The sequence below is a fragment of the Nomia melanderi genome, chromosome 8 (genome assembly GCF_051020985.1).
Source record: "Nomia melanderi isolate GNS246 chromosome 8, iyNomMela1, whole genome shotgun sequence".
NCBI classification, from domain to species: domain Eukaryota; kingdom Metazoa; phylum Arthropoda; class Insecta; order Hymenoptera; family Halictidae; genus Nomia; species Nomia melanderi.
The window spans coordinates 5,397,324-5,413,051 of NC_135006.1; the positions used below are offsets into that span (position 1 = coordinate 5,397,324).

General features: G+C 35.4%; 1 protein-coding gene across 8 annotated transcripts in view; it reads left to right on the forward strand.

The window, feature by feature from the left end:
* Nrx-1 (neurexin 1) overlaps nt 1-15,728 on the forward strand; it is a 529,026-nt gene that overhangs the window by 407,462 nt on the left and 105,836 nt on the right. For all 8 annotated transcript variants that reach the window (XR_012999218.1, XM_076370172.1, XM_076370173.1 and 5 more), the window contains one exon: nt 10,217-10,325. Coding sequence is in view for 7 of the 8 variants with exons in the window: in XM_076370172.1 (XP_076226287.1) it covers nt 10,217-10,325 (109 nt within the window). In the remaining variant the exon portion in view is untranslated. The remainder of the gene's footprint in view (nt 1-10,216; nt 10,326-15,728) is intronic.

Consider the following 15,728-nt stretch of genomic DNA (forward strand, 5'->3'; position numbering starts at 1 on the left):
TTCGTAATGTAGCTCGAAGCGAACCTATTTGAGGGGAAAACATGGAGTCACAGAATACAACCCCACGCGATTAGAGGAGGCTGTAATTTACGTTTATGTTTCAATCTCGGTCTCTACACGGTTTCGATAATTAAACGGAATAATTGATATGGTAATGAACCTTTTAATTAGCTTAGAGAAAATAGAATCGTCAGTAATTTTGTACATTAACTGTTGATATAACGTGCCGTACTGATTTAATAAATTATCAGTTCTTCTTTCTTGTTACAAAATTTCCAGAGCAATTCATTTCTAAAGTTTTTTAATTTTATAATTGTGTTAAATTTCGTCATAACCTTCCTGTGCTGTAAACATTTAAAATTCACTAGACAATGCCAATAAAAACAAACTTAGGAAGTAAATAATAATTATTAAATTCAATAATCAGTGACAATGTGTAATAGATTAATATTAACTGTCGAATCTCTGTGAATCGATTTAGATTGAAGAATGGACATTAATGTGGTCACATGCTTAAATCCATGAAGATAGCAATTCTGTCACGGAATCTTTAGATACCTATAATTACATTAATAAAAATACAAAAAAGCAACTGGAAATGAATATTATGAATGAAATGAATTAAATTATACATGAATCGTTTCGGCGTATGTGCAAATAGGTTCGAAGCAGTCCGATTGGCAAACAGCTGGACGCGGAATCAGGTCAGTGGGTGAATACTGTGTGCCAATTAAATGGGTCAAATTAATTAACGGTGCGCAAAATTACCCACCGACTTTTGCAATATAGATTATTCGTATTTGCAGAGGGAACGACACTAAATTAAATGAAATACTGCCGCGCAATAGTTACCTCGGCGGATTGAAAAAGCAAAGGGCGATTCTATTAAAACAGTTTCAATTTATATCTTACTAGTTATTATTTTGTGTCCCAACAACAATTTCTAAGCATCGAATAATTATATACATAAATGTTCCTGCTATTTATATGATCTATACAGATTTATAAGTTTGAATTACATCGATTCCTTTTTTTTGTATATTTATGTTCTCTAAAACGTGAGAAATGTGCACTACATATCAGCAATTAACGAGATACTGAATACTATTCAAGGCTGAATAGTTTGCGATAAAAAGAAAACTTCAGAGAAAGATCAGGATTTAATAATAAGAAAAACTTGATATTTCTGATAAATTTTCTGTTGAAAGATTTTGTTGGTCACACGGTTGAACATTTCGATATCGTTGAACTTTACGAGTAAATTGAAAGTGTGATTAAGAGATGAAGGAATACAAAGCGAGAGACAAGGACGAAATTAACGAATTTGCATTATGCATCAACCAATGAACGAATCGCCAATCCACCCTCGATATCGCTGAGCGATATATTGAGCGGTCAACTGGAAGCATCCTGATTGCAAAATTAGTTACACATACACACCTGCGCGGTTCATACGGTTGAAATACTCGATATGGTTGGTAGCAAACGAAGAGTGCGGGCTTAGAGGGTACATTCAGAAATTCATTTAGCCTCGGAGAAACCGATCGATGCAGAAAGCATGACAAGGCACACGAGCTATCCACATGTCTTCTACAACATATGAGTCGGTTTTTCTTTTAAAGTGGTATAAGTTCATCTTTTCATACTCTAGACAGTGTACAACACTGTGGCTTGCTATTCCTCTTTAATAATCTTTAGGAATCTTGCAAAACTTTTCCAATTAAGAGTTTTCTTTAGTCTGTTTAGGTTCAGAAAGAAAGTATTTGTTATAATGCTTGTAGAATTCGTCTCAGCACCTCCCAAAAGACGGGTGTAAAAAAAATTGTAGGTTTGCCTATAAATAACTGAAGGTGACCTTGATAATTCTAGGAAAAAAGGGTTGACAAAAAATATGATATAATCATCTTAAAGCTCTCCTTGAACTACGTTATTATAGTTAAACCAATTCCCATCGAACCGCTAGCAGCAGAATAATCCCAGGTGATCATGATTCGTCGCCCACCTTGTAACATCGGTTCTAAAGAACCGGAACCGAAATCGAAACCGATATAGCGAATAACGGTTATCATTTATTTCGGCTCTTCATAGCTGTTTCAAGAACTGAAATCGATATCACAACTGTTTTCAATCCTGGGTTAACCAGTTAACTGTGGAATTTAGTTTAAGAAATCTCTCACTGTGCGTATAATAAAATCAAATAATAAAGTGTATACTCGTTAAACGCAGAACAAATGCATCTGTAATATATCCTAACGGAAACTGAAGCAAAATGAAGAAGAATTATACATTCATCAGAATAAAAATAATATTACCTTACCTATTACCTTACCTATTACCTTACCTATTAAATAGTGTTATCTGTGTACTCGTCGAACGCAGTTATGTAATTGATTAACATTTTATCTACGGCGGGACTAACCGCGGAACTATACCTCTGTACAGGAAGGTTCGACGCAGTGTGCATATTATACATGTAACACAACTATCGATGACAGAGAAACAATTGTGCCCCTATAGTGGCATACCATTCAAAAAGATGATATACGCGAAAGCCACTATAGTAGCTAAAAGAGAGTTAAAAGGTCAAAAGCTTAGAACGGCTGCAGAAAGGTATTTAACACGACAACCCAAAACAGGCCCTAACACCGTTGCGTAACAATAAATTCCCGTGGAACTCGCAATACTTCACGATACGCCGTGGTCGTATCCGCGTCGAGACTTCCGGTCTTCCGTTCCAGTGAGAATAGTCGTCCGGCCGAAAGAAAACGTGTCTGAATGGGTTCCGTTCGCCACGGAGTCTTTCACGAGCGAACGGCCAAACGTGTCCCAGTGTCTTATCGCGTTCATTCTCGAATTGCTTCTGCCTCCGTCGAAGGAATCGTCGTCGACGCCTCTAGGACGGTACCAAGAGAGGGGGGAACGGCCTCGATTGCGAGATTTCGAGGCGCGAGGAAGGAAAAAGAAAAAAAACGAAGAAGAAGAAACGAAACGCGTCAATGGGTGGCTGGCTGGCTGCTCCTCTCGAGGAGGAAACAAATGCGCCGTTTCCTCGCGGGAAGAATTATTTCCGAGGTCTCGGAACATTACTGCCGCTCCGTTTGTTCTCAACGGATAAAACGTCGAGCACGGCGAAAGAAAATAAATAGAGATGATGCGACGAGCGCGACGATGAAAAAAGACGAAAAACAAAAAAAAAATAAAATCGGTGGAGCGACCGGGGCGGACCTGGGATGATGGAGGGGTTTGTGGAAGTCCAACCCTGGAAGGCCGAGTCCTCCCCCGGAAATTGATCAGAGGATCGTAAATATTTGAAGAACCGGGGCAAACTTTAATTAAAATTCGCTATTTAAATATTCGACCGGCTACAAAGAAATTTCTACGGGAGATCAGTTTTCGGTCAGTTCTACGTGCGGTAATTTGCCTGGCGCGTACTCTGCCGATTATTTTTCATGTTTCTTCCTACATTGTTCTGCTTTGTGTGTTTGCATGCCCGTGCGTTTTTTTAATCTCTTTTCTGTTTTTTGTTTTCCATTGTTCCGTTTCAGTTTCGAAAACCAAACTGGACTCGATTCTACGGACGGTGACGCTACTCGCAATTTTTCGCGGCGGATGACAGGAGGAATGCAAATAGCGTATACACTGGCACCGGTCAGCTTGAAATTGATCGGTGAATCGTAAATATTTGCCGAATCGCAAACAAATTTTAATAGAAACGCTCCACCCGGGGTCCTCAGGATCAGCCGAAGAAGATATCGGTGATTCAAGACTTTTTTTGTCGAGACGACAAAGCGTTTTCTATCGCGGGATTGATTGTTTCTGCGAAATAAAACGCTGCCACTGAATTTAATCCTAATTCTCTCTTCGGTTTGTTGCGTTCTGTGGATCTTTCCCAACACTATCATGTTTCAACTTATTTTTATTCAGTATAGTTAGATTTATTTAATCGTTCTCATTTTTTTTCGGATGTTTTTGAATTTTGCTTTGAAAAAGAGAAGTTACTATTTTAATTAATATTTATAATATGCTGATAAACTGAGGTCTATAATAAAATTAATTTACGGAGTGCAAATAGAATTAATTTATAGCTTTAGAGAAGCTACGCTTTACAAAAGTGTTCAGAAAACTAGAAATGAATTACATTTTTTTGTATATTAACGTATTGCACTCGATAAAGAAACAAATCTCATCTCAACTTATATATTATTCTTTCTTATACTTAACTTATTCTGATTGACTTTACATGTCAAAACTGCGCTTCAATCACCGCATACTACTTCCATCGTGTTAAATTTTCATTTAAGTTAGCTAATGGAAATCGAAGTGAACGATACGAATAGATTAATTTAGTATATAATGAACAATAATAAAAAAAAATAAAATTACTTTTCTAATGGAATTTCCGCTGAAAATTTCTCTTTCAGGTACATACAAATTTTTTAATTTTTACAAGCGAAATGTATGATAGTAATCGACTAAAAGAATATTTAAATGGGAAATATAAATAAACGATATCTGCATACAGCTTAATTTATTTTCCAATAATATTTACATACAGTTCTTTATTTTACATAATTGCTAACGATTTTCTTATCGGAATGAAATTCCACATTTCGGTTTAACAATATCACACGGGACCGTGTAAACAAGTCAAGCATAAATTATATTCCACGTTTTTGGTAAATCGAGTCACGTTGAATGTTAATTTCGATCGAAGATCATTTAATTAAGTCCCTTAGCGTATACTGGCGTACAACTAATCGTATTAAATTCACTTTCACGACCTGTTTTATTGATTAATTGCGATATCATCGACCAAATGATAGTCACTTCTGTACACGCGTCGCATTATAATTAAACACAAATTACGGAGTCCGACGTACTGAATTACTTGTAAATGAAGAATGATATATTACCTTGAAAAATTATTAAAGCTTCATCTACATCGAATTGTGCACTGCTGTTCACAGATTCATATTACATTTCATTTATTTTTTCCTATAAATTAAACTCCCAATTCATAATCACACAATTTAAAAAAAAATTCTACAATGACATCCACTAGGTATTCAAAATATACATTAAATTCACAAATTAATTTAATTAAATCACCAATCCTTTCTGTATTTAAACATTTTAAAGATTGCCTCGCTATTTTAACCCTTTACGGTCGAATGCCGCCCTAATGACGACTTCGAGTCGCCATTTCTGAAATCGAAAGCTACAAATAAATGATTTCATTATTCAAATAACGAGAGATTGATATGTGGTTTTCTTCTTTTCCAGCATTTAAGATTTAAATGCATTTTCAATTTCTTTGTAGAAAGAATTTCTAAAATTTTAAAATATGCTCGTCAGCCAAGGGTTAAAGTTTCTCATACTCACTCCAGAAATAAAACAAAGTCACCCTAAAACAACCACAAATATTTCTCTTACAAAAAGTAGGTCATTCTTTCAAATAATCAATAAAATCCTGAAAAACAAAAATAGTTCTCACACCTAACGCTCCAACCCGTAACTCCAGTTGATTTCACCCTTTCAAAACAATCTATACCCACTGTTATGTTGCCACAACACGCGAGGAGAATACTCTCGAAAAAGAGAGTAGAATCTTGTTCGGATACTCGGAGGAAAGTTATTTAGGGTTTGTGTTTTTATTGAGTCAGACGATGGCCAGTCTGAATTGGAAAAACGTGGTAGAGGTTTTGATTTGTTGTTGACGGTTGCGTGGTTAGAATAATTTTGCTCTTCCTCTTGGTTAATGGAATTTAGGAAAATTCGGAAAAAGGTGAATTTAGTAGTAAAGAGGAGAAAACATTTGGCCTTGATTCACGTTGGGGATTGAAATAACTAAGAATCTAGACGTCGGACCGTCAACTATTGTATCTTTAAACTTCATCAGATGCACAAAATATTTACGCAGTTTATAAGTAAACACAGTTATAATGTTAATGGAGTATGAACAATCGTTGTCTTTAGATACAGGTGGTGATAAACGAGTTTTCAGATGTACGCAGGCATGGTATATGTCATGATGGGTGTGTTATCAATAATAATAATAATAATAATAATAATAGTTATTATGAATGTATAGAATGTTCAGTGGAGCAGGATGTCATACCCACGAAAAACCCACGCTTGTCAAATACTTTCCCCAAAACCACCCTCCAACCTTTGCAGAATTGTAATAATAAAAAAACGAAAACCGAAAAGCGTATTCTTTTGTTGTCGATTTCGATCAAACGGGAGATCGAGCGCGAGATCTCTCTGGCCGAACGGCTGGGTTACTTTGAATGCCGAAGGCTTCGCGTGGAAATCGGACGTAGCCATCGAGTGAGAAAACGTTCACAGGAGGCGCGCCGGAAAGCGCTCTTACCACGGCCGAGGTGAAATTACACAGAAAGTCTATCAGTAGGCGGATATTACGGTTCCCCGGCCACCACCCCTTTACCGGGCAGGGGCAAGGAGGAGAGAAGGAAGGGACTTTATCGCCGACTCACGGTCGACTAATCGCGCGTCTCTGGCTGCTAGCCGCGAATCAATCTGGCAATTAAGGGACGTTTTGTCGTAGTGCTTGAACCCCGATCGGGTTTTATCGAATTGATCGCAGGGCACGACGCGACGCGAAGCAGGAAATCGCAGCTGCATAAAGCGTTCAATCGCGGCGCGTGGTGTGATGGCGTTATCGATTCCAGACGGCAACCTTTTTGCCGCATTCCGCTGAACGATCAGCTATTTGCCGCGCCGTGTTACGGCCGGTGTCAACGCGGATCGAACGAACCCCCGTTACGAGTGAAACAACGGGGAGAATGTTAGTCGTGTTAGCGTGATTTTCGAGCCAGCTGACGATTGATTGTCTGTCGGGGATGTTTTGAATGTTTGTTTGGGGGAAATAACCATCTTTTATGCGAGCGACTCGAAATTATAGTTTAACTGGTGTTTCTGGGTTCTTGAGAATATGATTTTGACAAGTTTTCTTGGGTTAATTGAATGATAATTGATATTATTAATTACATTGTAGATATTGATATTTTCATTGCTGATATTAATATAGGGATTAATGTTATTAGTGATATTGTAATTTTTGTACTTAATTGAGTCAAGAATATTTTACAAAAGCTTTCTTTTCTCGAAGGTTTGGAAGCAAGAGTTAGACTGTTATTCTGAATCATTCATATGTATTTGTTGATGTCTTCCGTAAATGTGGAAAGTTAAAAGGAAATCGGATTTTTGAATAAATGGTGTTATTATATAAATAATTGTATTAGAATATTTTTGTTCAATGAGAAAGACAAATTTTGTTATGGAAAATGATTTATTTAATAAATTATGTCGGTGACCTCCGAGGTATTCACGTATTGCTGACTTCACCTTGCATTATTCTAACTCGAGATTGTTTCTCTCAGAACTGTTTCCGTCTAACACGTCCTTTGACACTACCACCAGACTAATTGATAGGTTCTCTAAAATCACTCTCTGTTTGAGATGTGTTCTCTCCTTCAGCGTAAGATTCTGAGGTATGTAAAGTAGTTGAAAGCAGTCAGAATAGATAATGGAGAATGGAAAACAAACAGAAATGATATGCAGTGATCATCTTGTAGTATATTAATCTCAAGCCCTCCTTAGTTTCTATAATATTTTTATTTATTTGGTTCTTTAATTATTATATATTCTTAGGGTTCTGTAGGTTTTATTATTTTCTAATTACTTATTGTAGTTTTATTGTTTCGTTTTTATAGAACCAAATGAATCATACCTATTGCGTTTACTGTTATAAAAACTCTGGATGTGCTCTCTATTACACTAAGTATTGTTACCTTATAAATTTTTAATTTTGAAATAACAAAAATTTTACAATAATATTTTCCTGTCATACAATTAGTCCGAAAATTAATTAAACATTTACTTATTCGAACACTGAAATTACAATTATAACAGAGAACTCGACATCGGCAAAAAACATCTCTTATATTTCACCGTAGAACGCACGAGTAATGGCAGCGGTGCAAAGGTGACGTTAGATGACAAACGTGTGTCAGGTGCCACGTGATAAATGAATATCACTCGCAACTCCGAGGGTGAAGCCAGTTAGCAGATAGTGACGAGTTCCAGGGATTTATGGTAGTTTAACCATACGAGACAGGTAGTGCGTTGTTAGTTTATCGATGGCTCTGTGTTTCTGAAACAGTTAACTGCGGATATATCAAGATACACCGCCGTGCAATTCTGTCGTTAAAAAATCACGTGTTCGTTTCGAGATTTCGTGTTACCAAAACGTGAACTAGTACGAACTGTTATGTACGGAGAATGTTTTTCAATGCGCAAACTAATTTATTTCTTTCAATATTTTATGATACCTTTCATACATCAGCGCTATTTGGTACACCATTTTCTATACACGTTCTTCAACCTTTGTTGTTAAGAAAATATTCCAAGTTACAAAAGTACGATAATTAGAGGTAAATAAAAGAATAAGTAAATGTTTTCAAATTTCTAGCAAGGGACAATTTATTAAAACCAACTAAATAAATTCAGCAATTCTAAATGTTATTCGCTTTTTATTAATATAAATTAAATATTGCTTTTCAATCTAAATAATAATAATAAATAATAATAAATAATAATAAATAATAACAAATAATAATAAATAATAATAATTAATCGTTAACCATTAAGATAAACATGAACATAGAATATGTATCAAATCTTTTTCTTTTTCTAATAAACCATTAACGATAAAGTAATTTCATCGAACACAATTGTGAAAGAGCTCATAAGACAAGGACTTAACCCTGTAGTTTCCAGTGGCATCGCCTTGGAATCACATATTTCAACATCAGTAAAATGCGAACTAGTGGACTAGCAACGAAACCACCAGTATAAAATTGATATAGTAATAGCCATCTATCCTTCTAACAATTAATCCTTTGCACTCAATTTATTTTCAATGTTATTGGGTGCAAACTTGTATTTATTTTTAGGGAAATGAATTAAAGTAATTTATAGCATTAGAATTCAATGTTTTATATTTATTTTACTCATTATTGCTATAATAAGATATAATTTTTATAATCTTTTAAAGTGTAGTATTTTTTAAAACAATTTCCAACGTTCCATAACAAATTTGTATTGTCATCTCCAGCACGATATACAAGTGCAAAAGGCTAAAATAGCATTCTTTATAAATATATTTATTTTGTTAAAAATAACAGGTTAGTTACCGCGTATTGTGAAAATAAATGTATTTTTTTCTAAAATCTTTTATTTAGAACCTAAAGGAATAACGGCGATATTTTGGCTATTCATACTGAAGCGCAGGAAACGTAACCAACTCGCGAACCATCAAAAACACATCAAAGGAAATCATAAATTCTTGGAAGTTTTCCTAATTCATGAGTAACCAACACACTCATCTCTTGTAACTTTAGTCCGCAGGCAGGCCGTGTCTTCATTAAACCGCCCGAAACTGGCCTCGTTGTGTTCCCCTAATGGCAAGCACTGGTAGCGGCCAGTTCCCGCTAATTGCTCGCGCTTAAGTATCCATTATTGCATCCGCGCGATGTAATTCAATCGGCGCGTTTCCACCCGAGGCGCTTTCATTGCGCCGTGGCGCAAATTTCCTTGGCGTTTGAGTTGGCGGCGAGCGGCTGCATCCTGAAACGCGTAATCAATCTTGTTTCTCTGCGAACGTAAACCGTAAAACCGTCCTAATCGTTGAGTTTTAACTCGAAACTGAGATCTCTGTGTCCAGACATATTAGTAGTCGGCGTATAGCTCTAAGAGAATGATGAAAAATGGCACCAAGACATTTTTCATCCTTATTACCCTTTACGGTAACAACCGAAAGGTATGCGTTTATTCGAACCTTATATTGAAATATTTTTGCGCAAATTCTTTATTTCCAAAGCACACATCGACGTGAGAGTGTGCAAAAAATTAATATCCACGATAATTTTGAGCAATTTTTGTAAAAGCGTAACAAATTGTACGATAGAACATTAAAAACTGCAAATATAATTGTTAATGTAATTTTTAATGTAATATAATTATTAATGTAATTTGATAACTTTTGAGATAAAGTATCTATATCTTTATTTTTGTTATCAGCAGAATAATCAATACAGTAAAATTATTATCAGTATAATACGCAGTCATTACAAATTTTATGCGTTAAAGGTTTACTCGTCTAATTACAACAATATAATAATTTTGATTACAGATTCTGGTAGCCGGACAAGGTTTGAACGATGACATGTGGCACACGCTGAGATTTTCTAGAAGAGGCAGCATTCTAAAATTTCAAATCGATGATGAGGCTGCTATACGAGGTACGATATAACACATTTTAAAGAAGTTGTTTACTATTTATATTAGGTTATTAACATTACATTTAACAAATTATAAACTAATTCCTTCTCATTACGTAAGTGTGTAAAAAATAATAGTATAATTAAAATAATTAATATAAAGTTTTAGATAGGAATATCAATGCAATATAATAACTAAAATATTATTGTATATACATTCCCAATTAATAACAAGCAATCTACCATTAAATATCTTTCACGCATTTAAAAAGAATCGCTTAAAAAATGTATCTAATAAATTTAAGAAAATTGCTCCTTTAAAACTCTAATTACAACAGAAAGCAATAAGAACCCATATACTTCAAATTAATGTGACTTCAGTTACATTAAAATTTCATTGCTTGATATAAGTTAATTTATCGTTCGTATGATCATATTAAGACATTAATTCTATTACTAAAGTGATCCTAACAAAATCAATTCGAAGATAGAAGTAATAACGTTACTGCCGGGAGTGCATTATAGATTCTCTGAAATGTCTGCTTATAGAGGATCGAATAGTCTATTCATAAAATGCGCCTCGAAAATTTGGCAAATTTACGTCTCAATGGGCATTATACGTATAACGGAACCCGGCGGAACAACAATTGGTATCAAGCTGCTCTTGTCCAACGCACCGCATTTCCCTGTATGGTTTTCTGCGCAGCGCATCATCGAGTCACACACCGCTGATCTTGTTCGGCGCTTTTCGTTCCCTAACGAGATACGAATACAAAAAGGGGCTCGTTCACGTTCGAATTCGAACCCGTTCGCTCGAAACGAGTCCGACCGAAAGCCAGAAATATTTCTACCGTTGATTCCAAGCCCGTGTGGTAATAATCGGACGCACGTGCGTATCAATACGTTGCGAATCGGCACAATCGTCGACGCCCGCTGCCAGACTGGAATGTCCAATACCGAGGGCTGTGAATATTAGATTCGAACGTATGAAATATTCGTTCAGCCATTCTGTCTTCTTCGCGGCGGAGCCTTTTCAATCAGCACACACCGATTTCGATAAAACTTATGCGTGACGTAGTTCTCAAGAAAAAATTTAATACGTGTTTTTTCTTATCGACCAACATCCATTTTGAAGGAGGTGATAACACCTATCAAAATTGAGCGTTGAAAGTGTATTTTTTGCAATATTTCTAAAACTAGGGGGTGTAGAAAAGAGATTTGTTTTTTAAATTGTTTGCCTTGAAATGAACAATTCAGATTTCTTACTAACATCTAGTAATTCTTCCACTAAGAAATACTTACACGTCTTTCCTAATGAAACATTGGATTGATGCAAAAGTTTCGACGTCATTTTATAAGAAACAAAACGAAAGGCTTTTCAAAATTTGTATTGACTTAATCTGTTATATAATTTACATTGATTGCTTTTACTCTCTCCAATCCTTCTACGAGCTTACTTATTCCATCGTTGCAAAAATATTGTGATTTCGAAGAGAAAAATAAATCTAGTGATATTCTCACTGGCTCCGGGTAAACGTTAAAATTATTGCATCAACCCGATAAGAAGCAACGAAATTATTTCTACCAAAAAGAGGGACATATTTACCACAAAGGAGAGGGCCCAGGTCTTCCCGTACATTACAGCCTAATAAGAGGACCAACCTTTCCTGAAACTTGCGAATGAAAACTTATAAATGAAACGTACGAACAAAAGCAATCTGGAACGGCAGGGTAGTGGGCGGGGAATCCCTTGCTAGTTCCGACAGCAGCATTCCGAAACCAATCAACTATTTTACAGCTGCATCGGACGTACAATTTGCCCTCGCGAGCGACATATTCTTGAAAGTACGTAGCTCGAGCGAGCCTCGACCCTAGAACACCGGAAACGCGTTAAAAAATCATGACGATTTTTCGCCCGACTCTGAAAAGTTATTTCGAGAATGGTTTCCGAGTACCTTTTCCGTTTTTCTTCCTTTTTCTTCTTTCATTCAAACTCATTGTTATTTCATTTCGCGTCCTCGCGCGGAACACGAATCACTGGCGGCACGATGGAATTAAATCATGTAATTATACGTGGATATTTCGTAATATCTATACGCTTCTGTTTCTCGTTTAATATTGCTTAATTTCATTCAGTTCATTGCGCGCTGTGATTAATGATAACAGTCTACGTAATATTCGGTCGACTGTTATGAAACGCGAAAGGAAACGATATTATAAAATTTTTGTTAGGTCTTGTATGAGAAAATTATATTCTCCTTTTTTCGTTCACTTTTATATAAAAAGAATAAAGTTCAGCTACGTTATTTGCATAATTATTGAACACTGTGAAAAACAGTATCTTACAATGAATCAATATTTATGCATAAAATAATTGAATGGAATAATTTATGTATAGAAACTCAAATCAAATTGAAATTAATTTATCCTGCGGAAATAAAATTGAAAAAAGCAGTATGTTTGTCGTTTCACAAAACGGAATAATAAATGATTGAATACGTTACAAATCCGTAACATCCGCGGTCTGTAAAAGACAATATCGAAAACAAAGAATCCAAAGATATTAAAACCATGCGATAGCCATTTTCACAAATTTGTTCCCGCGGAGTAACGATACTTCGACAAACTTCGTTCACCGCGGTGTGGAAATTTGTTTTTTCGTGAAATTTCGCGTCGACGGAACAAAGGAATATCGACGGAACACAGGATTGCAATTAAAAGAGAGCGCCCCGTTCCTCATCTCTCTGCTGAATATTCCTAATCGTCGAAAAAACAGGAAGAAAACGAAGAGAGCAGAGCACAGAATTTCTGATTTATCGTTGAAAAATTTGTTCCGGCGCGAATATCGATGCTAACATTATAAAGAGAGAAAGTTTGCTCGTTTGTTTGAGAAAATCTCACAGCTACTGGATAGATTTCAATGAAACTTATCCAGAAATGTAGTTTATGATTTCCTGAGTGCCATAGGCTGCCTTTTATTAGGTTGGAAGAAAGTTTTGTCGTGAATTGCATGTATTTAATCTTAGAAAGGAGATTAAGTAATGATATATTGGCCATTGTTAACACGTGTAATGTGTTAATATTTTAAAATATTTTTCATTTGTTTCTTTCTTAACATAATTAGGTATAGATGGAAATTGTAGTTCCCGACAGCTAATCCTGCGAACACTTTGGAAACTGTAGCTTTTGTAACTACAGTGTTACTTTGGCAATTATGGTATTGCCTTGAGAACTACAGTTGAAAGTTACAATAAAAAATTGGAATTCACTCGCTTCGGGAACTAAATAGTTTTCATCTGTACCAAATGTGTTAACATGTTCGTGACATAATCCTGCGTTATTTAAAATTCTTTATCTTGGTACCAATAACGTAGTCTTACATAATTCATAATTTGTTTAGAAAAGTGGCAGTCATTTAATCCTACGTAATTCTCAATTTGTTCAGGAGAGTATCGATCACTTAATTCTACGTCATTTCAACATGATAACATGATTCTATCATATTACATAAATTTTTTATTCAATACACTTTTGAATAGCAGACCCTTACGGTATTCAGCTATAGACTTTAAAAGGCACTTACGTACTATACTGACTGTCTTTGTTTTCAAGGAATAAAATATTAATAAGAATAGCAATAATAATAATAATAAAATATCCATATTCATGTAAACGATAGACCACGTCACAAGTGGATGCAAATTGCCAGCTGTAACTGATTAAACACATAGACACAACACAATACCAAAAATAATACACCAAGAAATAGCACGAAAACGTGACCTAATTATACAAACTACGCCATACTTCAAATACAGACCAGAAACAATACTGGAGAGCCAGACAGCAAAAATATACTGAGACACAACACTGCACATAGACAGAACAATAGCACACAACAGACCAGATATAACATGCACAGCAAAGAAACAAAAACCACATACCTCATAGACATAACAATCTCCAATGACGCAAATATAAAAACAAAAGAAAAAGAAAAATCGAAAAATACATCCCACTAGCTGTAGAGATTAAAGAAATATAGAGACAAGGACACATCAAAGTAATACCAATAGTCGTATAAACAACAGGAGTTACGTTAAAATTCCTCACAGAAAATATTAAAAAAGTAAGAATCAAGCCAAACATATAAAGCATAATACAAAGAGCAGTAGCAATAGAAATACGCATAATAATAAGAAAATTCCTGAATCCTCCAACAAAAATATGAACCCCATACGAAAACCGAGAAACCGAAACGGAAAAAGATAATAATAAAATATTAATAATGTGTTACGGTATTAAATAAATATTAACCTGGACCAAACTCAAACGACTGACCAGCACGACTTTCAGTTAGAAAATGATGATGGTCCATATAATTAAGCGCCCTTTAGGAAATAATCCGTGATCTCGAATGTACTATGATAATCAGTAATGTGACTCGTCAGTAAAAAATTAAAGCTGTCGAAGCAGTCAGTAACCACCAGTAAAAATACAAAAAACCTAGAGACGCTGGTATTAAAGCTAATATCCGCACGGAACTTTCATGAACATGGGAAACCGATGAAAATCCGTGGAACACGGCGGGGCGCTTGCAAATTTCCAGTATTCCGTTACAAGGTGTACCGATGCAAATGAAACGACAGGTTTTTAATGGGTGAGGCGCTGGAGGGACACGGAGGTAAGGAGCGTCGGAACGGAGTAAATTGTGTGTCGGTACCAGACGTAAAACAGTTGATTGGTTTCGAAACGTTGCGTCGACGACGATTGCGCAAGGTAAATAGCAGCGGTATTGTAGTTGCGTTCCGTGTCGAGTACCTATTACCATCAACGAGAAGCAATCCGATTAGTTTCGAGGCGATAAAGAACGCTCGCCAGATCGGGACAAAAGAGTGCATGCACGCTGTTGCAAGCAGATCGTCCCTTGTTTAGCTCTTAAACGGAAGGTACACTTGGCCTTCGATTTACGCGGCACATTTATACGTGAGTCTGTTTTTCACGCTGTAAATTAGAACACTATTTACGGGGTAGTTTTTATGCACGATCTTAATTCCCGCGATCTGAATTTAGTAGCACCGAATAAACTATACGTTCGTCTTTCGAAATGTCATAATTATTATTTCGTTTGTTTGGCTAAATGAAATAAATGAGCTTCTCACTGGCCAAATCGATCGACTCCACTTTTTGAATTTTTTAAGATTTTATCATTAAAGTGCTTCATTGGCTCTTAACTTTTTATATTTTACATAAATTTTATTATGACTGGATTTGGTACCACAAAATAAATAATCTTTATATTATAGAAATATTATGAAACATTATAAATGTATTATGTATTATATTATATATTATAAATATAAAAATATTTCTTTATATTATAAAAATGTTTCTTTGTTATGAAAAATTGCAATAATAATAAAA